Source organism: Hippoglossus stenolepis, chromosome 21 (assembly GCF_022539355.2).
Source record: "Hippoglossus stenolepis isolate QCI-W04-F060 chromosome 21, HSTE1.2, whole genome shotgun sequence".
Classification (NCBI taxonomy): Eukaryota; Metazoa; Chordata; class Actinopteri; order Pleuronectiformes; family Pleuronectidae; genus Hippoglossus; species Hippoglossus stenolepis.
The window spans coordinates 8656237-8675223 of NC_061503.1; the positions used below are offsets into that span (position 1 = coordinate 8656237).

At 40.9% G+C, this 18987-nt stretch overlaps 3 protein-coding genes across 6 annotated transcripts in view; 1 reads left to right on the plus strand and 2 right to left on the minus strand.

Moving 5' to 3' along the window:
* Positions 1-11648, plus strand: part of LOC118100349 (myoferlin) — a 28082-nt gene extending 16434 nt beyond the window's left edge. For 2 of the 4 annotated variants that reach the window (XM_035145324.2, XM_035145326.2), the window contains 29 exons: positions 210-324; positions 778-880; positions 1542-1684; positions 2047-2217; positions 2530-2623; positions 2744-2821; positions 2954-3135; positions 3259-3417; positions 3648-3749; positions 3827-3988; positions 4108-4273; positions 4364-4440; positions 4607-4663; positions 5900-5911; positions 6000-6098; positions 6198-6326; positions 6720-6875; positions 6973-7064; positions 7186-7356; positions 7458-7606; positions 8620-8759; positions 8865-8953; positions 9038-9133; positions 9245-9386; positions 9626-9725; positions 9801-9994; positions 10407-10516; positions 10687-10834; positions 10962-11648. In XM_035145324.2, coding sequence (XP_035001215.1) covers positions 210-324; positions 778-880; positions 1542-1684; positions 2047-2217; positions 2530-2623; positions 2744-2821; positions 2954-3135; positions 3259-3417; positions 3648-3749; positions 3827-3988; positions 4108-4273; positions 4364-4440; positions 4607-4663; positions 5900-5911; positions 6000-6098; positions 6198-6326; positions 6720-6875; positions 6973-7064; positions 7186-7356; positions 7458-7606; positions 8620-8759; positions 8865-8953; positions 9038-9133; positions 9245-9386; positions 9626-9725; positions 9801-9994; positions 10407-10516; positions 10687-10834; positions 10962-11000 — 3475 coding nt within the window. In that variant the 3' untranslated portion in view covers positions 11001-11648. The remainder of the gene's footprint in view (positions 1-209; positions 325-777; positions 881-1541; positions 1685-2046; positions 2218-2529; positions 2624-2743; positions 2822-2953; positions 3136-3258; positions 3418-3647; positions 3750-3826; positions 3989-4107; positions 4274-4363; positions 4441-4606; positions 4664-5899; positions 5912-5999; positions 6099-6197; positions 6327-6719; positions 6876-6972; positions 7065-7185; positions 7357-7457; positions 7607-8619; positions 8760-8864; positions 8954-9037; positions 9134-9244; positions 9387-9625; positions 9726-9800; positions 9995-10406; positions 10517-10686; positions 10835-10961) is intronic. The other 2 variants (XM_035145327.2, XM_035145328.2) reach the window with 1 other exon arrangement.
* aarsd1 (alanyl-tRNA synthetase domain containing 1) lies at positions 11380-15995 on the minus strand. The gene is made up of 12 exons (XM_035145329.1): positions 15846-15995; positions 14933-15061; positions 14586-14745; positions 14442-14499; positions 14199-14355; positions 13958-14074; positions 13461-13591; positions 13297-13363; positions 13035-13126; positions 12889-12943; positions 12722-12816; positions 11380-12187 (listed from the first exon to the last, which is right to left on the minus strand). The coding sequence occupies exons 1-12, from the start codon at positions 15882-15884 to the stop codon at positions 12049-12051; spliced, it is 1239 nt and encodes a 412-aa protein (XP_035001220.1). The 5' UTR covers positions 15885-15995; the 3' UTR covers positions 11380-12048.
* Positions 15996-16679: 684 nt separating this feature from the next.
* Positions 16680-18603, minus strand: ptges3l (prostaglandin E synthase 3 like). The gene is made up of 7 exons (XM_035145330.2): positions 18378-18603; positions 18108-18221; positions 17834-17900; positions 17619-17717; positions 17199-17288; positions 17037-17099; positions 16680-16885 (listed from the first exon to the last, which is right to left on the minus strand). The coding sequence occupies exons 1-7, from the start codon at positions 18410-18412 to the stop codon at positions 16877-16879; spliced, it is 477 nt and encodes a 158-aa protein (XP_035001221.1). The 5' UTR covers positions 18413-18603; the 3' UTR covers positions 16680-16876.
* Positions 18604-18987: the final 384 nt, after the last annotated feature.

The following is an 18987-nucleotide window of genomic DNA, read 5'->3' on the forward strand; positions in this document are numbered from 1 at the left end:
CGCCTTGAGGGATTGTCTTTAATTTTGGTACGCAATGTCTCAGGAACACATTTAGAGAATCATTTCAAATTTGGCACAAATGTTCACTTTAGCTGCTTTCAGACGTGCACTGGACTCAGCAGCCCCTCTGTATTTTCTCCGGAGGAGGTGCATGTGTGGACGCAAATGTTCGAATGAGACATATACATTTACTTGACATCTTGTTTCAGTTTGCTAACAGAGGCAGATGCAGGACACACTGAATTCATGGATGAGGTATTCCAAAATGAGACTCGCTACCCTGGCGGAGAGTGGAAGGCTGCCTCTGAGCCCTTCACTGATGTGGTGAGAACGGCACTCTCGTATTCAAATAATGTCCTGGGTTGATTTAAATGTCACACACTCACACACACACAGTTAATCTTTTTCTGTGTCACTATGACACACACACACACACACACACACACACACACACACACACACACACACACACACACACACACACACACACACACACACACACACACACACATACATATGTATGAATACAGTACATTTATGTATACTACCCAGACTCACACAGCATGCATTGTATTCTTAGACAGACACATTCAGCGCACAACTATCTCGATTGTTGAAATATTTATCCCCTTGTTCACTCCTCCCAACGTCATTAATGGAATAGTACGTGAAAATCTATACTAACATAGGAGTGGTACAATTATTGAAATTTAAAAAAAGTTAACAAATGAAAAAAAAATGTATGCGTACAGCTAACAGAAATGTTGTGTTGTGCAGAATGGAGAAAAGAGCCGTAGCCCTGGAGAGTTTGAATGTCCTCCAGGTTGGATCTGTGAAGACGCATGGAGTGTGGATGACAACAGAGCTGTGGATGATCAAGGTGCAGATATACACTGGTTTAAAGGTTCAGTGTGTAGAATTTAGTGACATCTAGTGGTGAAGTAGCATGTTGCAGCTTAATAGCCCTCACCTCACCCTCCCCTTGAAAGAGAACCTGTGGTAGCCTTCAGTTTTCATAAAACCTCAAAGGTGTTTAGTTTGTCCGGTCTGTCTACTGTAAAAAAAATGGCGGCCTCTGTAGAGAGGACCCGCACAACCCAAAATGGTTACCAACTCCCGATGTAAATACAAAGTGTTAAATCTCAAGGGCCCATTCTAGGGTAAAGAAAACAAAAATTCTGACATTTTTAGGTGATTACATACTGGTGAAAACATAACTAGGATTATTTTATATTCAATTTCTGCTAATAGATCCTTTTCACCTAAATCTTACACACTGAACCTTTTGAAGATAAAAGCTGTTTCATCCAGCTGTTCACCTTCAAGTGTATGTAGTAAATTTGAATGGGCAACATGGGATTGAAATGTCTGGTGTTTGTCTTGGTTTTCTTGGGCTCTGAGTTATTATAGCCTCCTAATCAGATCTTGGATATATTATTGTGATGAAAAAATGAGGTCTGTATATTCACTACAATTAAAGAATGGCAACTAATTGTGTGTCTGTGTGATTGTGTGCATGTCTGTGTGCATGGACACTTCAGGCTGGGAGTACGGAGTGACCATTCCTCCACACGACAAGCCTCTGTCCTGGGTCCCGACAGAGAAGGTGTACCACGTCCACCGCAGGCGACGGCGGGTCAGGGCACGCAAGAGAGCTGCACTGCCAGCAGGAGCTCCTGCAGAGGTCAGTAAAGGACAGTTAGGGCAGTACTCTATGTGATGTAGCACCATTTAAGGTCTGATGTAATGACAGGTCTTTTCAAACAAGATACTGTTTTTTAATGACAAGTGATTATGTTATAGAGATTGATAGATACCACATACTGTATATATAAAGATGGACGACATGACAGATTGGTATGCAGGATATTTTGGCCTCATTTCTGGAAAGTGGTAATGTGTCATCCATCTTTATTTACAGTCTATTATAGAGACTGGTATCCAGATGTCTCTGCCATAAATTTATTTTACAGTACGTGTTTATTATGATTCTAACAGATTCTCATGAAAAAAATGTTTGCGCTACATGTTTATCTGTAAACACAGAGGCAGGATCAGGGTGACCCCGAGGGATGGGAATTCTCTTCCCTGATTGGCTGGAAGTTCCACAGGAATGAGCGTTCATCGGACACGTTCCGTCGAAGGCGATGGAGGCGCAAGATGGGACCAGAGGATCGCCTCGGAGCATCTGCCATCTTTCAACTGGAGGGTGCACTGGTGAGTAAAGAAAGGGGGGGGGGAAATGGTGTGGACGACATCTGATTTCACACGGATAGAGATCCGGATGACGAATGGACAGAATTCAGAGTGACATGAGTATCGATCCTTGAATAAATACGAAGTGATGACATGAAAGCATGAACCAGATCTGATGTCAGTGAGTCAGTTCATATTTTCAAATATTTACTCATGTATTAAACTCTAATCCTTGGTGCCATGGTGTGTTTTTATTTAACTGTGTATTGTGCGTGTGTGTGTGAGTCATGTACATGTAGAGGTTCTGAGACGTCTGCTTGTTTTACTCTGCAGGGTGTTGACACAGAGGAGAAGGAGAAAGACTCCAAAGTAGATGCCTCGAAGCTGTTTGGTGCAAACACCCCTACTGTATCCTGCTCCTTTGACAGTGAGTGATGCAAATACCGGTGAACATACAAATCAACATGCTCTAGCATACATGTGCATGAATATATTCTAAACACAGACAACGTACATGTCCATTGATCTTATAACATCCCCCCTATAGGGTCATACATGTACCATCTGCGTGTCTACATCTATCAGGCACGGAACATGACATCTATGGACAAGGATAGTTTTTCGGGTAAGATTGTACTTGATGGTCTAAAATAAAATGCATTGCAATTAGATAATAATAAATAGATGGATATAATTGCAAAGTGCTTAACAACTCTCGATTCAGGAAGATTAAACCATCTATTTTTCTACTTCACAGATCCGTATGCACATGTCTCCTTCCTGCACTTCAGTAAGACGACTGAGAAGCTGCGATCGACGCTGAACCCAACCTGGGACCAAACTCTGATTTTCAGTGATGTGGAGATTTATGGAGACCCTCAGAACGTTGTTCAGTGCCCCCCAGATGTCGTGGTGGAGTTCTACGACCATGATCAAGTGGTAGGTCATGGACGATATATATATATTGTTTCTCTAGTTTTAACTCAGCACTCCTCATTCTTATAATCTTGGACGTTATAGCTAAGTTATAACTGTGTTATAATCATGTTATTCTCCATGTAGGGGAAGGACGAGATGCTTGGCCGCACTGTTTGTGTCCCAATGGTGAAGCTGGTTCCAGGGATGGATCAGAAACCTAGACTCCTGTGGCATCCCATCACTAAGAAGGGTCAAAGGGCAGGGGAGGCACTGCTGGCTGCTGAACTCATCCTTAAAGACAAGGTTTGCAATAAAAGTAATTCAGAATAGGTTATTTTACAGTATTTAACACAAAACAACTCTACTTATTTACTTAAATAATGTTAAAAGCATTGTTTTTAGTTTTTCATATCCGGTCAATTATCTTATGATACCCCCACATTATCTAATATAAAATTGTAGATTACTTTAGTTTTGAGGGATTGGCTTTATCTTCACAGGCTCAAGGTTAATCCATTGTCTTGTCTCTGTAGTCAAACGAGTCAGATCTTCCTCTGGTTCCTCCAAAGAGAGCAGAGAACATCTACATGGTTCCACAGGGCATCCGGCCCGTGGTGCAGCTCACCGCTCTGGAGGTAATGCACAACCTCAAATGCTGTTACCCTGCACTGATAAATGTAATGGCCCTAAATCCTGCTGTGTATCTGATCAGATTCTGGCTTGGGGTCTGAGGAACATGAAATCTTACCAGATGGCCTCAGTGACATCACCCAGCCTGGTGGTGGAGTGTGGGGGGCAGAGGGTGGAGTCAGCCGTCATCAAGAACATGAAAAAGAGCCCCAACTTCCCCAGCTCTGTTCTCTTCATCAAAGTGGTAAAGTCAGGGTTTCACAAGCTACAGGGTGTGTCTGTGGGGATTAAGCGAATAAATCCCAAGGATGAAAAACTATTATGTTTTTCTCTCCTGACATTTTCTCCAATTGCTCTTTCCAGCTCCTTCCGAAGGATGAGATGTACGCACCTCCAATTGTCCTGAAGGTGATCGATCACCGTCCATTTGGCAGGAAGCCGGTGGTTGGTCAGTGCACCATCAGTTCTCTGGAGGAGTTCAGATGTGACCCAAACATCATCACTGCAGAAGGAGCTATGTCTTCCAAAAGTAAGGAAGCATTCCAAAAAAAAAAAAGACAAACGCCTCTGAGAGAAGATGACTTGCTGTAATGTTGTAATGTCCTCTTATCATTGACAGTGTCCCTGATGAAGGCTTCCACTCGCAAACATCTCTCAATTAACATGGGCGAGAAGAGACCGCTGCTAGAAGCTCAGGTAAACTCCACCTCCTTCTACCACAACCGATCGCTAATTCCTTGTGCTGATTTTTACAAGTAACTTTGTTTTTAACCCTTTCCAAAAAAAAAAAATCATCAGTCAACTAGCTCCAGAATTTGACTCTGAAATTTTCAGTCAAATTTAAACTTTATCACTCTTACAGTTCATGTACAGCATGTCTGCTGCTGTCAACAAAATGGCTTCTCCTACCTCCCACTTTGTATGTATGATTACCTATTATAGCTTTCTAATTCACGTGGCTGGGTACCAATGACACCGGAAGGCTGAGATCACATAATCCACAGAGCTACAGCAAGCCGCCTATGCCTCCCGATAATGACTCGATGTTGTTATGTGGGAATCGTCACAATAACTAAAATTGTACTTAATTTAATTGTCACTAATTGAATGAGCACATTTTAATGATCAAAACAGGGGCGTAACATGGCATGTCACACACATGGAAGTAGAGATTGTTATTAAAACATCATCACTGCCGTCAGTGTGGCTGGAAGCATTATTCTGCTGACAGCTGAAGTTTGACATTTTGGGAAGGAGGGTTATTAGCTCTCTCCAGGTTCATAATTTTAATTTGGGTTATAACTTGAAAATGTTTGCATGCTCTTATTTTCAGAAACATCACTTTCATTATACAAATATGTCATGTGACTTCACGATGATGCGGAAGTATGGGCCAGACTACTGACGAGGCGTTTAAGGATCAGTGTTTTCTCCCTTTAACCGTTGACTTAAGGCTTTTTAACCCAACATTCACAAGAAAAAAAAAATTACACACGAGAGGAAAGAAACTGAAAGGGCATCAGTGTTTCCCACAGATTTAACGGGGGTGCACGTGGATGCGCATGAAAGTCAGTCTCATGCACAAAAGATTCAGAATGAGAGATACACGGACTTAAGAGTGACAGACTGGTTTGCCAAATGTCATACAATTTATCTTAAGATTGAAAATGTTGTTTTGGTGGCAGATTAAACCCAACTTTCCCAAGTGTCAGACTAGAAATCTGTCAGTGAAGAATTGATGCTATGATATGAGTGACAGGGGGATTCTACTCTTCTTTGTCTGATTTCTATTACTAAAATTCAAATTGGAAAAACTACATTGAGGCCAAAATAAACTCATGACGGGCACGAATACCAGAAAATCACCACTGCCATGTTGTACTTTAAGGGACAGGTGGTGTTATTCAGTGACCCCTACAGGCCTGGACTCAGTTATTCACCATGTTACGCCCTTGTTTTACCAATTTTTTTTTTTTTCAATGTGAAATTACAGCTGTGATCTACTCTCCAACCTTCGCCATAATTCACTGTTTCACTTTCTTGTCAATATTTTCACCTTGTATGTATGTTCTGTATATATGTGTTTATTGTTTGTGTTACTACGCACACAAGTGACTTTTCTGTTTTGTGTCCAATGTATCTCCTTCCTCCAAAGCTTGAAGAGAAGGTGAGAGTTGACAAGACATTTCAGATTCTCACACAAAATGCAGGGAATTAAACGCATGAATATTGAACATGTGCAATTCAATCATCAGGAAAAAGAGACAGTCGACTGGTGGAGCAAATTCTATGCTTCAACTGGAGACGAGGAGAGATGTGAACCGTACATCAAGAAAGGATACGACACCCTCAAAGTAAGTGTAAATAGTGAGCCTCACTAAGTGTTGCTTATTGTACAGATGCTTTTTTTTCTGTAGCTATTGATCGCTTGAACGTGCCATGTCCATTTTCAGGTGTATGAATGTGAACTGGAAGAAGTCCCAGAATTCAAAGGGCTGACAGATTTCTGCAGCACCTTCAAACTGCAGCGGGGGAAGAATGAAGATGGAGACGATGACCCCACAGTGGTCGGAGAGTTGAAGGTAGTTTGACACCATTCAGAACCAAAGACTGTTTAAACTAAGGGTCTATTAGTGGAGTAAGTGCATTTTGGGCATGTCCTAGTGTTGCTATTAACGATAAACAAATTGTTGGTTTCACTTTGTCAATTAATCATGAGTTTTTGTTTCGGGAAGTCTGAAACTAGCAAAGACACATTGTGCTTCGTGCTACTTGGTGCCGGATGTAAGACTGGGCCCTAACACTTGGTTAGATACCTTGCTATAAAAAATTGTGTAAGAAATTCATTTGTAGCCGATTATTTATTTGCAAATAATAATTTTTATTATCCACCGGAGAGAAATCCAGCTCTTAAAATTTACAAAGCCATAAAAGTCGAGTCAATTCTTCCTTGCGTGTGTTCCTTGTCCCCGCAGGGTTCATTCAAGATGTATCCTCTGTCAGACGACCCAGGTGTCACTGCTCCCCTCCGACAGTTCAGAGAGCTGCCAGACAGTGGACCTCAGGAGTGTCTGGTCAGGCTCTATGTGGTCCAGGCCATAGACCTGCAGCCCAAAGACAATAACGGCAGAGTGAGAATGAATCTATGTTACCAGTGATAAAAGTCAACATACATCAACACACCAGTCTCCAGCTGCTGCTTTAACTTGTCTTCCCTCTTGTGTTCAGTGTGATCCATACATGAAGATATCGCTGGGAAAGAATACGATTGACGACAGAGACCGTTACTTACCCAACACCATCGACCCTGTGTTTGGAAGGTAAATGTCATGGATGAACAATGTTAAAGAACGTTGAAATAATATCGATAATATCAAATTGAAGTCTGTTCAACCTTCTCACTTCACTTCTCAAAACACTTTATTTTTTGGTTTGGTTTAGGATGTTTGAGATGTCCTGTTTCCTGCCCCAGGACAAGGACCTGAAGATCTGCGTCTATGACTATGATCTCCTGTGCCGCGACGATAAGGTCGGCGAGACGGTGATTGACCTGGAGAATCGTTTCCTGTCCAGATATAACTCGTACTGCGGCCTGCCACAAACATACTGCACGTAAGAAACTCCAGGGGCACGGTTGATATTAAGGCTGAGGAACAAAACAGAAAGTCGGTCATGATCAGTCTCTTATGGACGTATCTCTGTTGCCGTCTTAGTTCTGGTATTAACCAGTGGAGGGACCAGCTGAAGCCGTCTCAGATCCTGGAGAACCTGGCGCGTCTAAAAGGCCTGTCCAAACCCAGGACTGAAGACAACGGCAACTCGATGACCTTCAACGGCAAAGACTACACACTGGCTGAGTTTGGTAATGTCAATGAATAAAAGGGATATGATGCTTATTTTGATTGCACTGTTGGTTACTGAGAGTGAGTCACTGTCCGTTCCACTGGTTTTGTTCACAGCTCTCTGCAGAACTTCTTTGTAAAGGAACAGGACATAAGAAGTTATTTTGACCTGTTTGCAACCCTGTGTGTCTGTGTGTCAAATGGAAGCTTAACAAAGTCAGTATTTAGCAACCATACTATTAGTCCACAATCATGCTCATGGAAAAGTCAGGGGGGGTGACTGAAATAATTATTTATTCTTAAGATTTTTGCTCCAGATATCATGACGATCCAATCTAAAGATGTGGAGGTTTCACAGAAAAACTAAAAGTCCAGGGTTCACCGTGGTCATTGGGCTTTATCCTCTCAGGAATATAACAGCAACACATTTTCAAGGATTTCAGTCAGGAATAAAATGCTGGGCCGTGTTGCTAAAACTACTCTGATATCTTCACTTTGGTCATCCAGGGCTTCTGCAGGGTCTGAAAAAGTGTAAAATCTCTATCATCTAAAAGGCCTGAAAAAGCCTTTAAAACGTTAAAGTAATACATACTAGGTTTTAATTATGTCAACAATAATTTAATGTTACTTCAGTTGCAGTTTTAATTATTTTTTAAGAGACATGGCGACATGGTTTGTAATGTCTCCGTGTGTTGTAGTTCTTTCTTAACGATACAGATATTGGCACGCTCAAATAAAACTACAAACAAGGCCAAAGTGGAAGTGATAACAGAGTCTATGTCTCAGTTTGGCTGTGGGAAGTAATTCCGGGACTCCAATATTCCTTCATATCTGTCGTACTTGACTCGTGTCTTAAATTGAACTTGTTGAATCCTGCAGATCCTTGTGTGCTACAGGGCATTGAAACCACGCTATTGCAATCTTAATGTATTGACAGAATGCTGACTGGTTTGTTGAATCTTTTCCTCTCATCTGCTTTGACGGGTATAATCTACTGTAAATCTAATGAAGGTGCAAATCTCTTCACGTCCAGAGAACAACAAGGAAGTCCACCAATACTTGGGTCCACCGCGAGAACGACTCTGTCTGCACGTGCTCAGAAAGCAGGGAGTCGTCCCCGAACATGTGGAGACCCGGACCCTTTACAGCACCTTCCAGCCGAATATCTCGCAGGTTCAGTGTCACAACTAACACACACTGTATCTGCACAATGCACGTCCACCTGCCTACACTGTTGATGCTGCTATTATGAGTAACACGCATGTTGTGTTGTTGTAGGGAAAGCTTCAGATGTGGGTGGATGTGTTCCCCAAAAGCATCGGCGTCCCTGGTCCTCCGTTTGACATCACACCACGCAAGCCTAAGAAGTGAGTGCTGTGCAGCTCTGAGGTACGTCGTCACCGGTCAGAGCAGATTCCAGAGGACTAACATCCACTGTGTCTGATGTTCAGGTATTTCCTGCGCGCTGTCATCTGGAACACCACCGATGTGACTTTAGATGAGACCAGCATCACCGGAGAACACATGAGCGACATCTATGTCAAAGGGTATGTTTGATATTTATTATACTTGTATATTGGTGACTTTTGAAGTAAAACTGTAGTGGAAGGTTACTGTGGACGTGGACAGGGGAAATGACCTGTTGTTCCCTGTCCCAGCTGGATGCCAGGCATGGAGGACGACAAGCAGAAGACGGATGTCCACTACAGGTCTCTGGACGGAGACGGTAACTTTAACTGGAGGTTCGTCTTCCCCTTTGAGTATCTGCCTGCTGAACAACTCTGCCTCGTGTCCCAGAAGGTGAGGCTCTTCTGAACTATTGACCATTTTAGATTTAACTACAAGGCCCAACAGTCCTCTTAAATTCAGTCTAGCCGCACACTCATAGATGTTAGTTCCCTAAATACACCAGATTCCGTAGATTTCGTGGAAATCTGTACTTGAAAATATCCCTCACATAGGTAAAAAATAAAGTATCAGTTGTATCTGTGTTGCTGAAATGAATCATCTAAAACCTGTGTTCACATGTTTTTCAACAGGAGAACTTCTGGAGTCTTGACAAAACAGAGTTCAGGATTCCTCCCAAGATAATCGTTCAAATATGGGATAACGACAAATTCTCATTGGATGATTACCTCGGTAAGATGCTACATTTAAGGTGCATTTACCTGGAGACATTACAAAACCTGACCACATAATACTCTGTGATCCCAGGCACTGTGGAGCTGGATTTGCGTGACCTGGTTCCTCCTGCGAAGACGCCACAGAAGTGCTCTCTGGAGATGATGGACAATCTGGACATCGGAAACCCACGCAAGCCGGAGAACGCCAAGTCTCTGTTTGCGCAGAAGTCAGTGCAAGGCTGGTGGCCCTGCTCCATTGAACAGGATGGAAAGAAGGTGCTGGGTGTAAGTATGAATACAAAGAACAACCCACAGATTGCTTCTTTTTTTTTTTTTTAAGGGAAAGTATCTTCGAACCTAAACTGTTGAGCACACGAATGAGCAATAACTGGTTTGGATCACGAAGAAATTCAGTCTTAGACTTTATTTGCGGCGAGAAATTTGAAATGACATCACAGACACTGTTGATTTACAAGCTTTTTTAGGGTAACCAACAAAATGATTGACATGCCTCCTGCTTCAGTCTGATAAAAGGGACTGAACTTAATTGAAAATTTTTATTTTCTGGAATAATGACGTTACTCTGCCCCCAATCCTGTTGTTTCATAAGTCTAATTTACACTATGAAGCCTGGTGTTTCAGACGTCCTCACTGCTATTAGTTTGGTTGTGTCATGCTTGTTTATCTGTGTTTGTAGGGTAAAGTGGAGATGACACTGGAAATCATACCTGAAGATGATACCGATGAGAGACCTGCAGCAAAAGCCCGAGACGAACCCAACATGAACCCAAAACTGGATCCTCCCAAGTAAGAACTCGGTAGAATGAATGTGAAACAAAAGTTTTGGCTCCTTAGGAAACTGTGGCAGGACAAATGTTGACTGTGAAGGTGATTATTGGAAAACATTGTGCAGATTGGATTCGTAAAAAAGGTATCTCTCCACACTCTAACGCCTCTTTCCGGCTGTCATTCTCCAGACGCCCAGATACCTCCTTCTTCTGGTTCACCAGCCCGTGTAAGACCATGAAGTTCATTGTCTGGAGACGGTTCAGGTGCCTTTTCATCGGACTCATCATCCTCACCATAGTGCTTCTCTTCCTCGCCATCCTGTTGTACTCTTTACCGGTAAGGACAGACATATATTCTGAAATCATAAGGGCCCTTTTCTGAATGCTGTAAGGTTTGTGTGGCAGAGGATAACTGTGAGGTTATGGCGTGTGGTTGTTTGATTGCTTCTTTTTTCCTTTTTCAGAACTACATCTCGATGAAGATAGTGAAGCCGTTTAAATAGACTGTGGAGGAGAAGCAGGAACTGAAAAGGACAAATGTCTCCGGGATCCCATTGAGCACAGTTACAAAACTTCTCCATATCTTTTTTAGTTTTTTATGCCTTAAGTGTTTTGTTGATGGGGAAGGGGGTGCTTGCACGTTTGCACTGTTGCACTATTAGATCTACACATTTTACCATGAACTCTTTGTCTACACCGCTGAACTGTGACAGATTTGTATGACCGAAGGAACTGGACATCTATGATTTGTTTCTGAACCACTGCTTTAAACGCACTCTCTCACAAAATGTATCTTCCGCAACACTGTAATGCAATCTAGTACAACAGTCCTGTCATAGAATACAATTTAAAAAATGTAAACACACTGTGTGCAACAAGTAGTTGATTCAACTGTTTTTATTGGTATTCGATGGTAAATTTTTACAGGGTTGCACAATAAAATAAGGTTTCTAATAATGCACAATGTTTGTACATTAGGTGACAACTATTGATAGTTTCACCACTTTATTCTGACAGTTCTATTAGACAGCATTAGTGTACCAGGGTGTCCATCTTTATCTCTCAATGTAATCCTGCCAAAGATTTATATTAGCAACAGTCATGTCAAATGTGTGTATCTTCTGTATGTTAAATAATATTTTAAATATTCATCAGGTGTTGGTATTTATTTATCCATGGGAGAGTACATGCGTGTGTCAAACAGCAGTGTGAGGAGCAGGAAAAATTGTTTACATTATCTTTAAATTGCAGATTGTGATGCCCTTGAGCAAGGCAGTTAAAGTAAATTCACCTCCCACCTGTAGTAGTAAACCTGAATGGGGGACAAAAAACTCAAATTTTATTTTCTGTCAGACTTTTAATTGAACGGATGAGGTTTTAAATGAATATTGAAAGCAAATGACATTAAACGTTCAGATATGTACAGCACGTGTTATATAGTTATATACAGTGTCACATGGATGATTCATCTCTTACCCATCCTTTCGCGTTTATCACAAAATATGAATATTTAGGACAATCAAGTACACTTTTAAATTTGTATTGCCGGCTTTATTCTTCCTCGGCGGTGTGATGTTTGCAGTGCTGCTGCAGTAAAGCCTCCACCTCTCCTCTCCGAGCCAGACTGTTGGCTTTGCCCTGGAAACGTCCGTTCTTTCCCGCCCCCTTCCCTTGGAGCATCTCCAACACCCTGGAGAACACAGAGAATCAGGCATGGTTTTCAGACATGAACTCTGGGAAAATATATATATATATATATATATATATATGCGTATACAAGAGGCAGGACATGACGTAAAAATACTGCTGTGGAAAATCACGTGTTTACAGCATAGCGACAACGATATCACCAAAAGCTCTCAAATCTCATCTTTCCAAGTTGACCTCTTTGTGGGTGTCTTCTACATGTATGGCTCCTCTTTTTCATTCTAAGATATTTGTATTCTTCTAGTTTCACGCCCACTCGCTTGCTGTCAATTTTGAAATTTTCCTATTGTATTCTCAAATGGATTTTACCAGGGGGGCTGCTAGGAGAGGTTCTGGAAAATGTGCGGAGCAACTGACTCGGACATTTGAGTTCTCACATAAATTCCCTCTGGAAAATATCTGGATAATTTCAGGAAAACGTCCGAGCTTCAGTGCATGTCTAAAAGCAGCGATACAGCACCACCCTACATCATTTGTAGCCGTAGAAGCTAAATAAATACTTGTTGGTGTCTCTTACCGTGGTCCCATCTTGGTCACTTGTCCACTGGGTCCAGCAAGTAGAAACAAACCAGGTCCCTTTTCTTCTCCAACACTGAGGAAAACCAAGGTTTCCTGCGAGTAGACAAAAAGAAGGTTCAATAAAACATATTCAACTGCAGAATGTGTGATGGGTTATGATCTTACCTCAGTATTTAGTTCGTTGGCAATAATATTCATGAACTCATTGTCGCCCTCTTTCCTATAGAAAGAGAAACAAACATGTTCTCTGTGGTTGTATGAACACAGTGCATTCTGCTGTACATACAAACCAGCCCGTGTGAATTTCTTACTTGTGCAAGGTGAAGAAGTTTCCTCTCTGGGGGTCGTTTTTAAAATTCTGAGCAATGAGGATGGCCATGTCTCGTAGAAGTGACAGGTTCGTCTGCAAAATACGAGATGGTTAGAGAGTCGATCTGCCCTGTGATACAGTGTTTGTCATTTAAATGAACCCGCTATAGTTAGTGACCTCTTCTGGCAATTACCAGGAATTACAACAACATGAAACATGAATCAGTATGAGCAGTAAATTAACATTCATGAAGACTGTCTTACTTTCTGTAGCAGCTTTCCAGATTTCTGCAACTTGTCGACTGCCTCGACATGTTCATCAGGTCCGGTCCTGTTGAACAGTGACAGAAGAATTTTGTCCACTTTAAACTTCCTGTATCCGTTGGATTATATACTGCTGATATTTATCCTTTACACTTTGAACGTACTTCAGGAGAGACACCAGCGAGCGCTCTGTGCTGTAGCTTTTCTCAGCGTACTTCAGTACTCGGTTTCCTACCAGGAAGATCAGGTTGGTTTTGTTTTTCTTCCCTTTCTCAGTTCCCAGTAGCTTGATAACCTGAAATAGAGATAAAGCAAGTTGAAGCAGATGATGAGTTGATTACTAAAATGATTTTTTTAGAAGTTTTATTCCCTTTACTATGAGTAATGTATTCTTCGTTTTAGTTCTGACCATTTTACCAACTGTGGCGTATCACTGCTTGCATTTAAAAATAAAAATGTGCATGATTAAATACTGGGAAGCTTTAAAGATAATAAGATAATTATTTTAGTCCCACAAAAGGGTGATTTGCTGTGTAAAAGGAGCAAAGAGGACGATCAAAATAGAAATATCCATACAGGTAACAATAATAATCAACATAGTAGCAAACAGCACACCATCTAAACAATGTGTTTGTGTATCAGCCTATGTGTGACGTTTCACCTGTAAGTGACTGAGGTTAGACACGTGCGTCCCACAGCACATGTTGGCATCGACGCCCTCGATATCAACGATCCGAATCGGCCCGGCATGGTCCTCTGGCAGCCCGCGACTCCTCACCTTGTTCAAACCCATCACACAACATATCGATATAAATCATAGTTCTCATAGATACAGTGTTGAAACAGAATCAAAGATCTTGACTTTTTGGCCTTTGAGTGCAAAATAAGTGCAAAATGCGTACCTTTTCCACACCGGGGTCGTCTATAGAGAGCAGCTGAACAGTGACAGGAACATGAGCTCTGATCTTCTCATTAACAACTTCCTCCAGAGCCTGGAGCTGCGCAGGCTTCACACAGGGAGTGTCTAGCTCAATGGTGCTTCTCTGACGCCCCAGTTCCCTGAAGAAAAAACACCCAAAGGAGACGAATAAGCTCACACGTCTTTAACATTTACAGGGAAATGAATCTGTGCAGTGGTGAATTACCAGGATGTGGTCTTGTATCCAAACATGGAATCTGCCAATGCTGTGATCAAATGTTGACCTAAGAGAAGGAAAGAAGAACAAGTGTATCTTCAAACAAGTGTCTAAAAACAGTATATGATCAGTCACAGATTATTGATCCTTTACCTGAGTGTTGCTGCATGTGGTCAAACCTCCTCTCCCAGTCCACCTTCACATGCACCTCCTGGCTCACCTCCAGGGGGGAGGTCACAAAGTGTACGGCTTCCGGTCCCTGCCTCGTCACCCTCAAAACTGGGACATCTCCGATCAGCCCGTGGTCGTCTGGCTGAAGGAAGAAACAACATACCATGAAACACTTCAGAGTAATATCACACCCTATGACTTTAGGTGTTGATGACTCCTGAAACAAGACATTTCCAAAGGAGCAAAACATGATTATTTCGCTGGTGGGCCGGGCTTCTTATAGAAATTTGAAAAGGTGATTGATATTTAAAAAGAAATAACAAGCATACTTGTCCACCTCCCTCGGGAAACAAGATGGTGTCCTGGAGCTTGACGTTGAAGCCCTTGACAGTTTCTTTCTTTCCATTGACTTCTTGCTTTAACTCAGCGGGACAGCAGGAAACGACGGAGGTGTCAAACTACGGGGAAAATAAGAAAGGAAATGAAAACTCACTCCTTGTGGGAAGAGTGGAAATGAACTAATGTAATGAGTGGTGTGACAAAAAGTGATTGTGCAGCCTTATGGCCCTGTTTATATACATAGGTTTATAGCTGCTTTATATGGTTACAACAGCCATAACATGTACATACACTTAACTTTATGTCTCTGGTAATAATTTACCTCGTGTTTGTGAAATTCTAACGTTTCATGGTCAAAGAAGTGTTTTTTTAGACCACTTCATTATCAATACAGTTGTTTCTTATGTGTATACGTGTTTAGTAGCACATGTCTAATATATTGTATTAGATTTGGGAGCTACATTGTAACTAACATGATTTACAGATAGGTTTTTATATATATAACCTCATGCACTAGACTGTAACCAATCCAGTCCTTTTTACCAGTTGTATTTCTATTATATAAGAAGATTACATAATAGTTTTACACTGAATAGAAATCACTTTCTTCAGCTGCTGAGCTGAATGTCTTGAGTTTACACTGGATTTAATAACCACTGAATGTACAGACCCGATTCATATGTTTTTACTTCATTACTGACTTAACTGAAAGTTACATTGCAGGGATAAGATCCGTGTATCAGTGACAGAAGCGTCCACTCCTCATAAATCTATGGTTTCATCATAACATATCCAGTTAGCTTCGGTGTTAGCTGGCTGTCGTTAGCCACCACGCTAACCGCGTCTGCACAGAACTTCCGCCTGATGTGTTCATGTATTGTGAATTGATCGACAGTTTCCTACCTCCTGCAGATAACAGTCCCGTTGACACTGAAAGGCCATAGTGGAAAGTTTCTGAGTAAGAACTCTGCAGCAGCACGAGTCAATACAAAACTGACTGATCAGCTGTCAGGGTGGTACGGGTACTAATATGGTCCAAACTTAGTAACATCGACTTAAAGCGTCCTTCTTTCATTTTCTGTTTCTAGGTTCCTCGAACCTATTATTTCCTTTCTTTCTTTCTTTCTTTCTTTCTTTCTTTCTTTCTTTCTTAATAGAATAAAACTTTAATTTATTAAATAAATAAATAAAATGTTTTTAATAAAAAAATGTCAAATGTAAAACAAAAACGTACTCGACTAGAAATACACGTTTCTTATAAACATTATAAAAATAATAAATGGGTACAAAAAACGATTATACATAGGCTAACATCAAACCTGGGGTGCATCCAACCATCTCCATCCAAAATAGTGGTTTATAACTGAGATATAAAAAAATATCGTATTATCTGTATTTAAAATAATCTTTAGATAAATTAATTAACTAAATCAAATAAGGGAAACAAACACATCACTCATCCAGTATCAGGCTTGGCGGAGGTGCTGGAGGTTAAAGAAAAATGACAAAACACCATCAAACTGCATTGAAGAAGGTCTCTAATTGAAAGCTTGCAAATTAAAAAGATAATTGCACATATATGATTGTGCTGATACATTTTTTTTTAATCGAAGCAATTTAGTTTTTTAAAAGTTGCTTTGCCTCTTTGTGTTTCCCATCCTCACGCTCCAGTATCAAGCTCCTTATTTGCTTCCCTGTTAACATGAAGGATATAACAACAAGCACCCAAACACCAAATCACAGTTGATATAAAGTTATATTTATTCAAACTGACAATGAAACGTCTGTGTACAGTGGACAAAAATAATAAATAATCTCATAGAAAATGTCACATTGTGTAAAAACAGTATTTGGGGGATTAAAACCATCACGTCATCAACAAATATAACAAGCTACAGCAAACAGGGGAGAAGGTCTCTGGTTGACAGTGAGTCTCAGTCAGACTGTGGAGGAGAAGGGAAGGACGTGATCAATATCAACATTTAAAGTCATCAATAATAATCACAGCATACAAATATAACTTGGAATGAATGTATGTTGTGTATGATTTTTTTTTGTAAGTAAGTTATTTGTCTATCAGAGCTCTGTACTTACATCACTAAGGTCTCCCATGTCTGGTGTCTCTCCTTTATTAGTTGTAGCCATGTCCTGGATCATCTGGGGGAACGACAATGACACACACACAGAGAAATAACATGAATATTTCTTCATGCAAGCTCTTCAACATTATCAGAATTATCTTATTACGTCACTTACGTCCATGTATCTGTCGTACTCTTCCTTCCCATCATCTTCCTCATTCTCCCAGTCCCTCCAGTTATCAAAGTCCACAGAAATCCAACTGGCCTGCAAAGAACAAGGCAAAACAACACAGTTCAAATTTGTATTTAGCCTGGAGAGGCTAAAAGAGGAGCACTGGGCTTATAGTTTATACTCTCACACACCCGTCCACTTTTTTTTCTTGCTTCTCACAAAAATGGGGATGAACACACATCAAGGACAGTGACTAACATGCATGCACAACCCAGAACAGAACACCCACTCCCCCCTCAAGGACTTCACATGCAAAAACAGCATTTTGCGATTTTTCTATAATTTTTCTATATTTTAATTCTTCAAACTCTGTTAAGATAGTGAGATTTTTCAAAAGTAATTGTGGGACAAGGTAAAACTTACTTTGGCAGCATCCTTCTGGAGACGGGGCCATGCATAATCAGGCTTTATCTTCCTCAGCAAGACGTTGATGTTGCGGTCATAGACTTTTTCTCTGGAGTCCTTTCAATTGGCAAATATTTGGAAACATGCTTAGCCTATATTCATCCCAATGAATGTATATTTCAGCACATAATACTGAATATATATTGCATCATGCCTAAAAATGAGATGCTTACATTGATTTCGACTTTGTCGTAGAAGTACAGCTCATTGTAGATCACATCATCTGTGTCGTTTTTGCAGCTGTTTGTAAAGACAGGAATGGGGGGTTCAGGTTAACAAGTCAGCCAACGTGGACACAAGTTGCAACATTCTATAGTGCAGACAACTGCCCACATCATCATTTCACACCCTGAATGAAATTGATTTAAAAAGGTTTTCAGAAAACCCTGCTACAATAAGTATCTCACACCAGAGAGCAAGAGAAATAAAAAAAAACAAATAACTCACTACATAATCAGTTTGTCTGTCTGGATTTCGACCTGGACATCTTTCGGTTTTTGCACCTTGAAGTTGAGGGTGACATATTTCTTTCTGTCGTACCACACCACATGTGCTGGCTGGCTGTTAACACACAGACAAATACAAGTTAGGAATATGATATATGAGCGTTCGTGTTAGTTTCCTTTAGGAGTCTTCATGAACAGAAGGATTTGTAAAGAGAAGCAAATGTGTTGGTCACGATTAGTAAAGTAAAGAGAAGAGACTGGCAGCACTTACCTCTCCTCTGGTCTGACAATTTTGGGCTTGTTCATTCTAATTCTTACACAAAACTAAAACAGAAACTACTTTCTTATTCCTTCGACTGTAAGAGCAAAAAGTATGTGGCTCGTGCGTTCGGGCTGTGTGCTCTAATGCAATGACTAGGCCCTGCCAGCTATTTATAGAGCATTTGGTATCAGCTGCTGGTCTGACTTGCTCTGCCCATTATAGTCTATCAGTGGAACTCTCGGGAAGACAGATGCATTTTCTGGTGTCTCCAATACCTCAGCCACCCCCGACTGCATAGGGGCTTAACAGGGGGCAGAGAGACAGTGAACCGAAATGGACATGGCAACAAATGGGAGGTTTTGGAATGAAGAAAAAGCATTTAGAGACATTAACCTATTACAAAATAAATATATAGAAATTAATTTAAAAAGTACAATAAAGTACTTATGTTTTAGAATGTGTTAAATCCCTGTGTCAGTTTTGGGTCCCCTTTTTATTTTGACTACACTAATAAATCAATAAATGTATAGTTGTGTGAATCAGCTGACATGGAGGTGTCATAATCAATCAGAACTGGACTGCATATTAATACAGAAAAACTACACAGTGCAAACATATG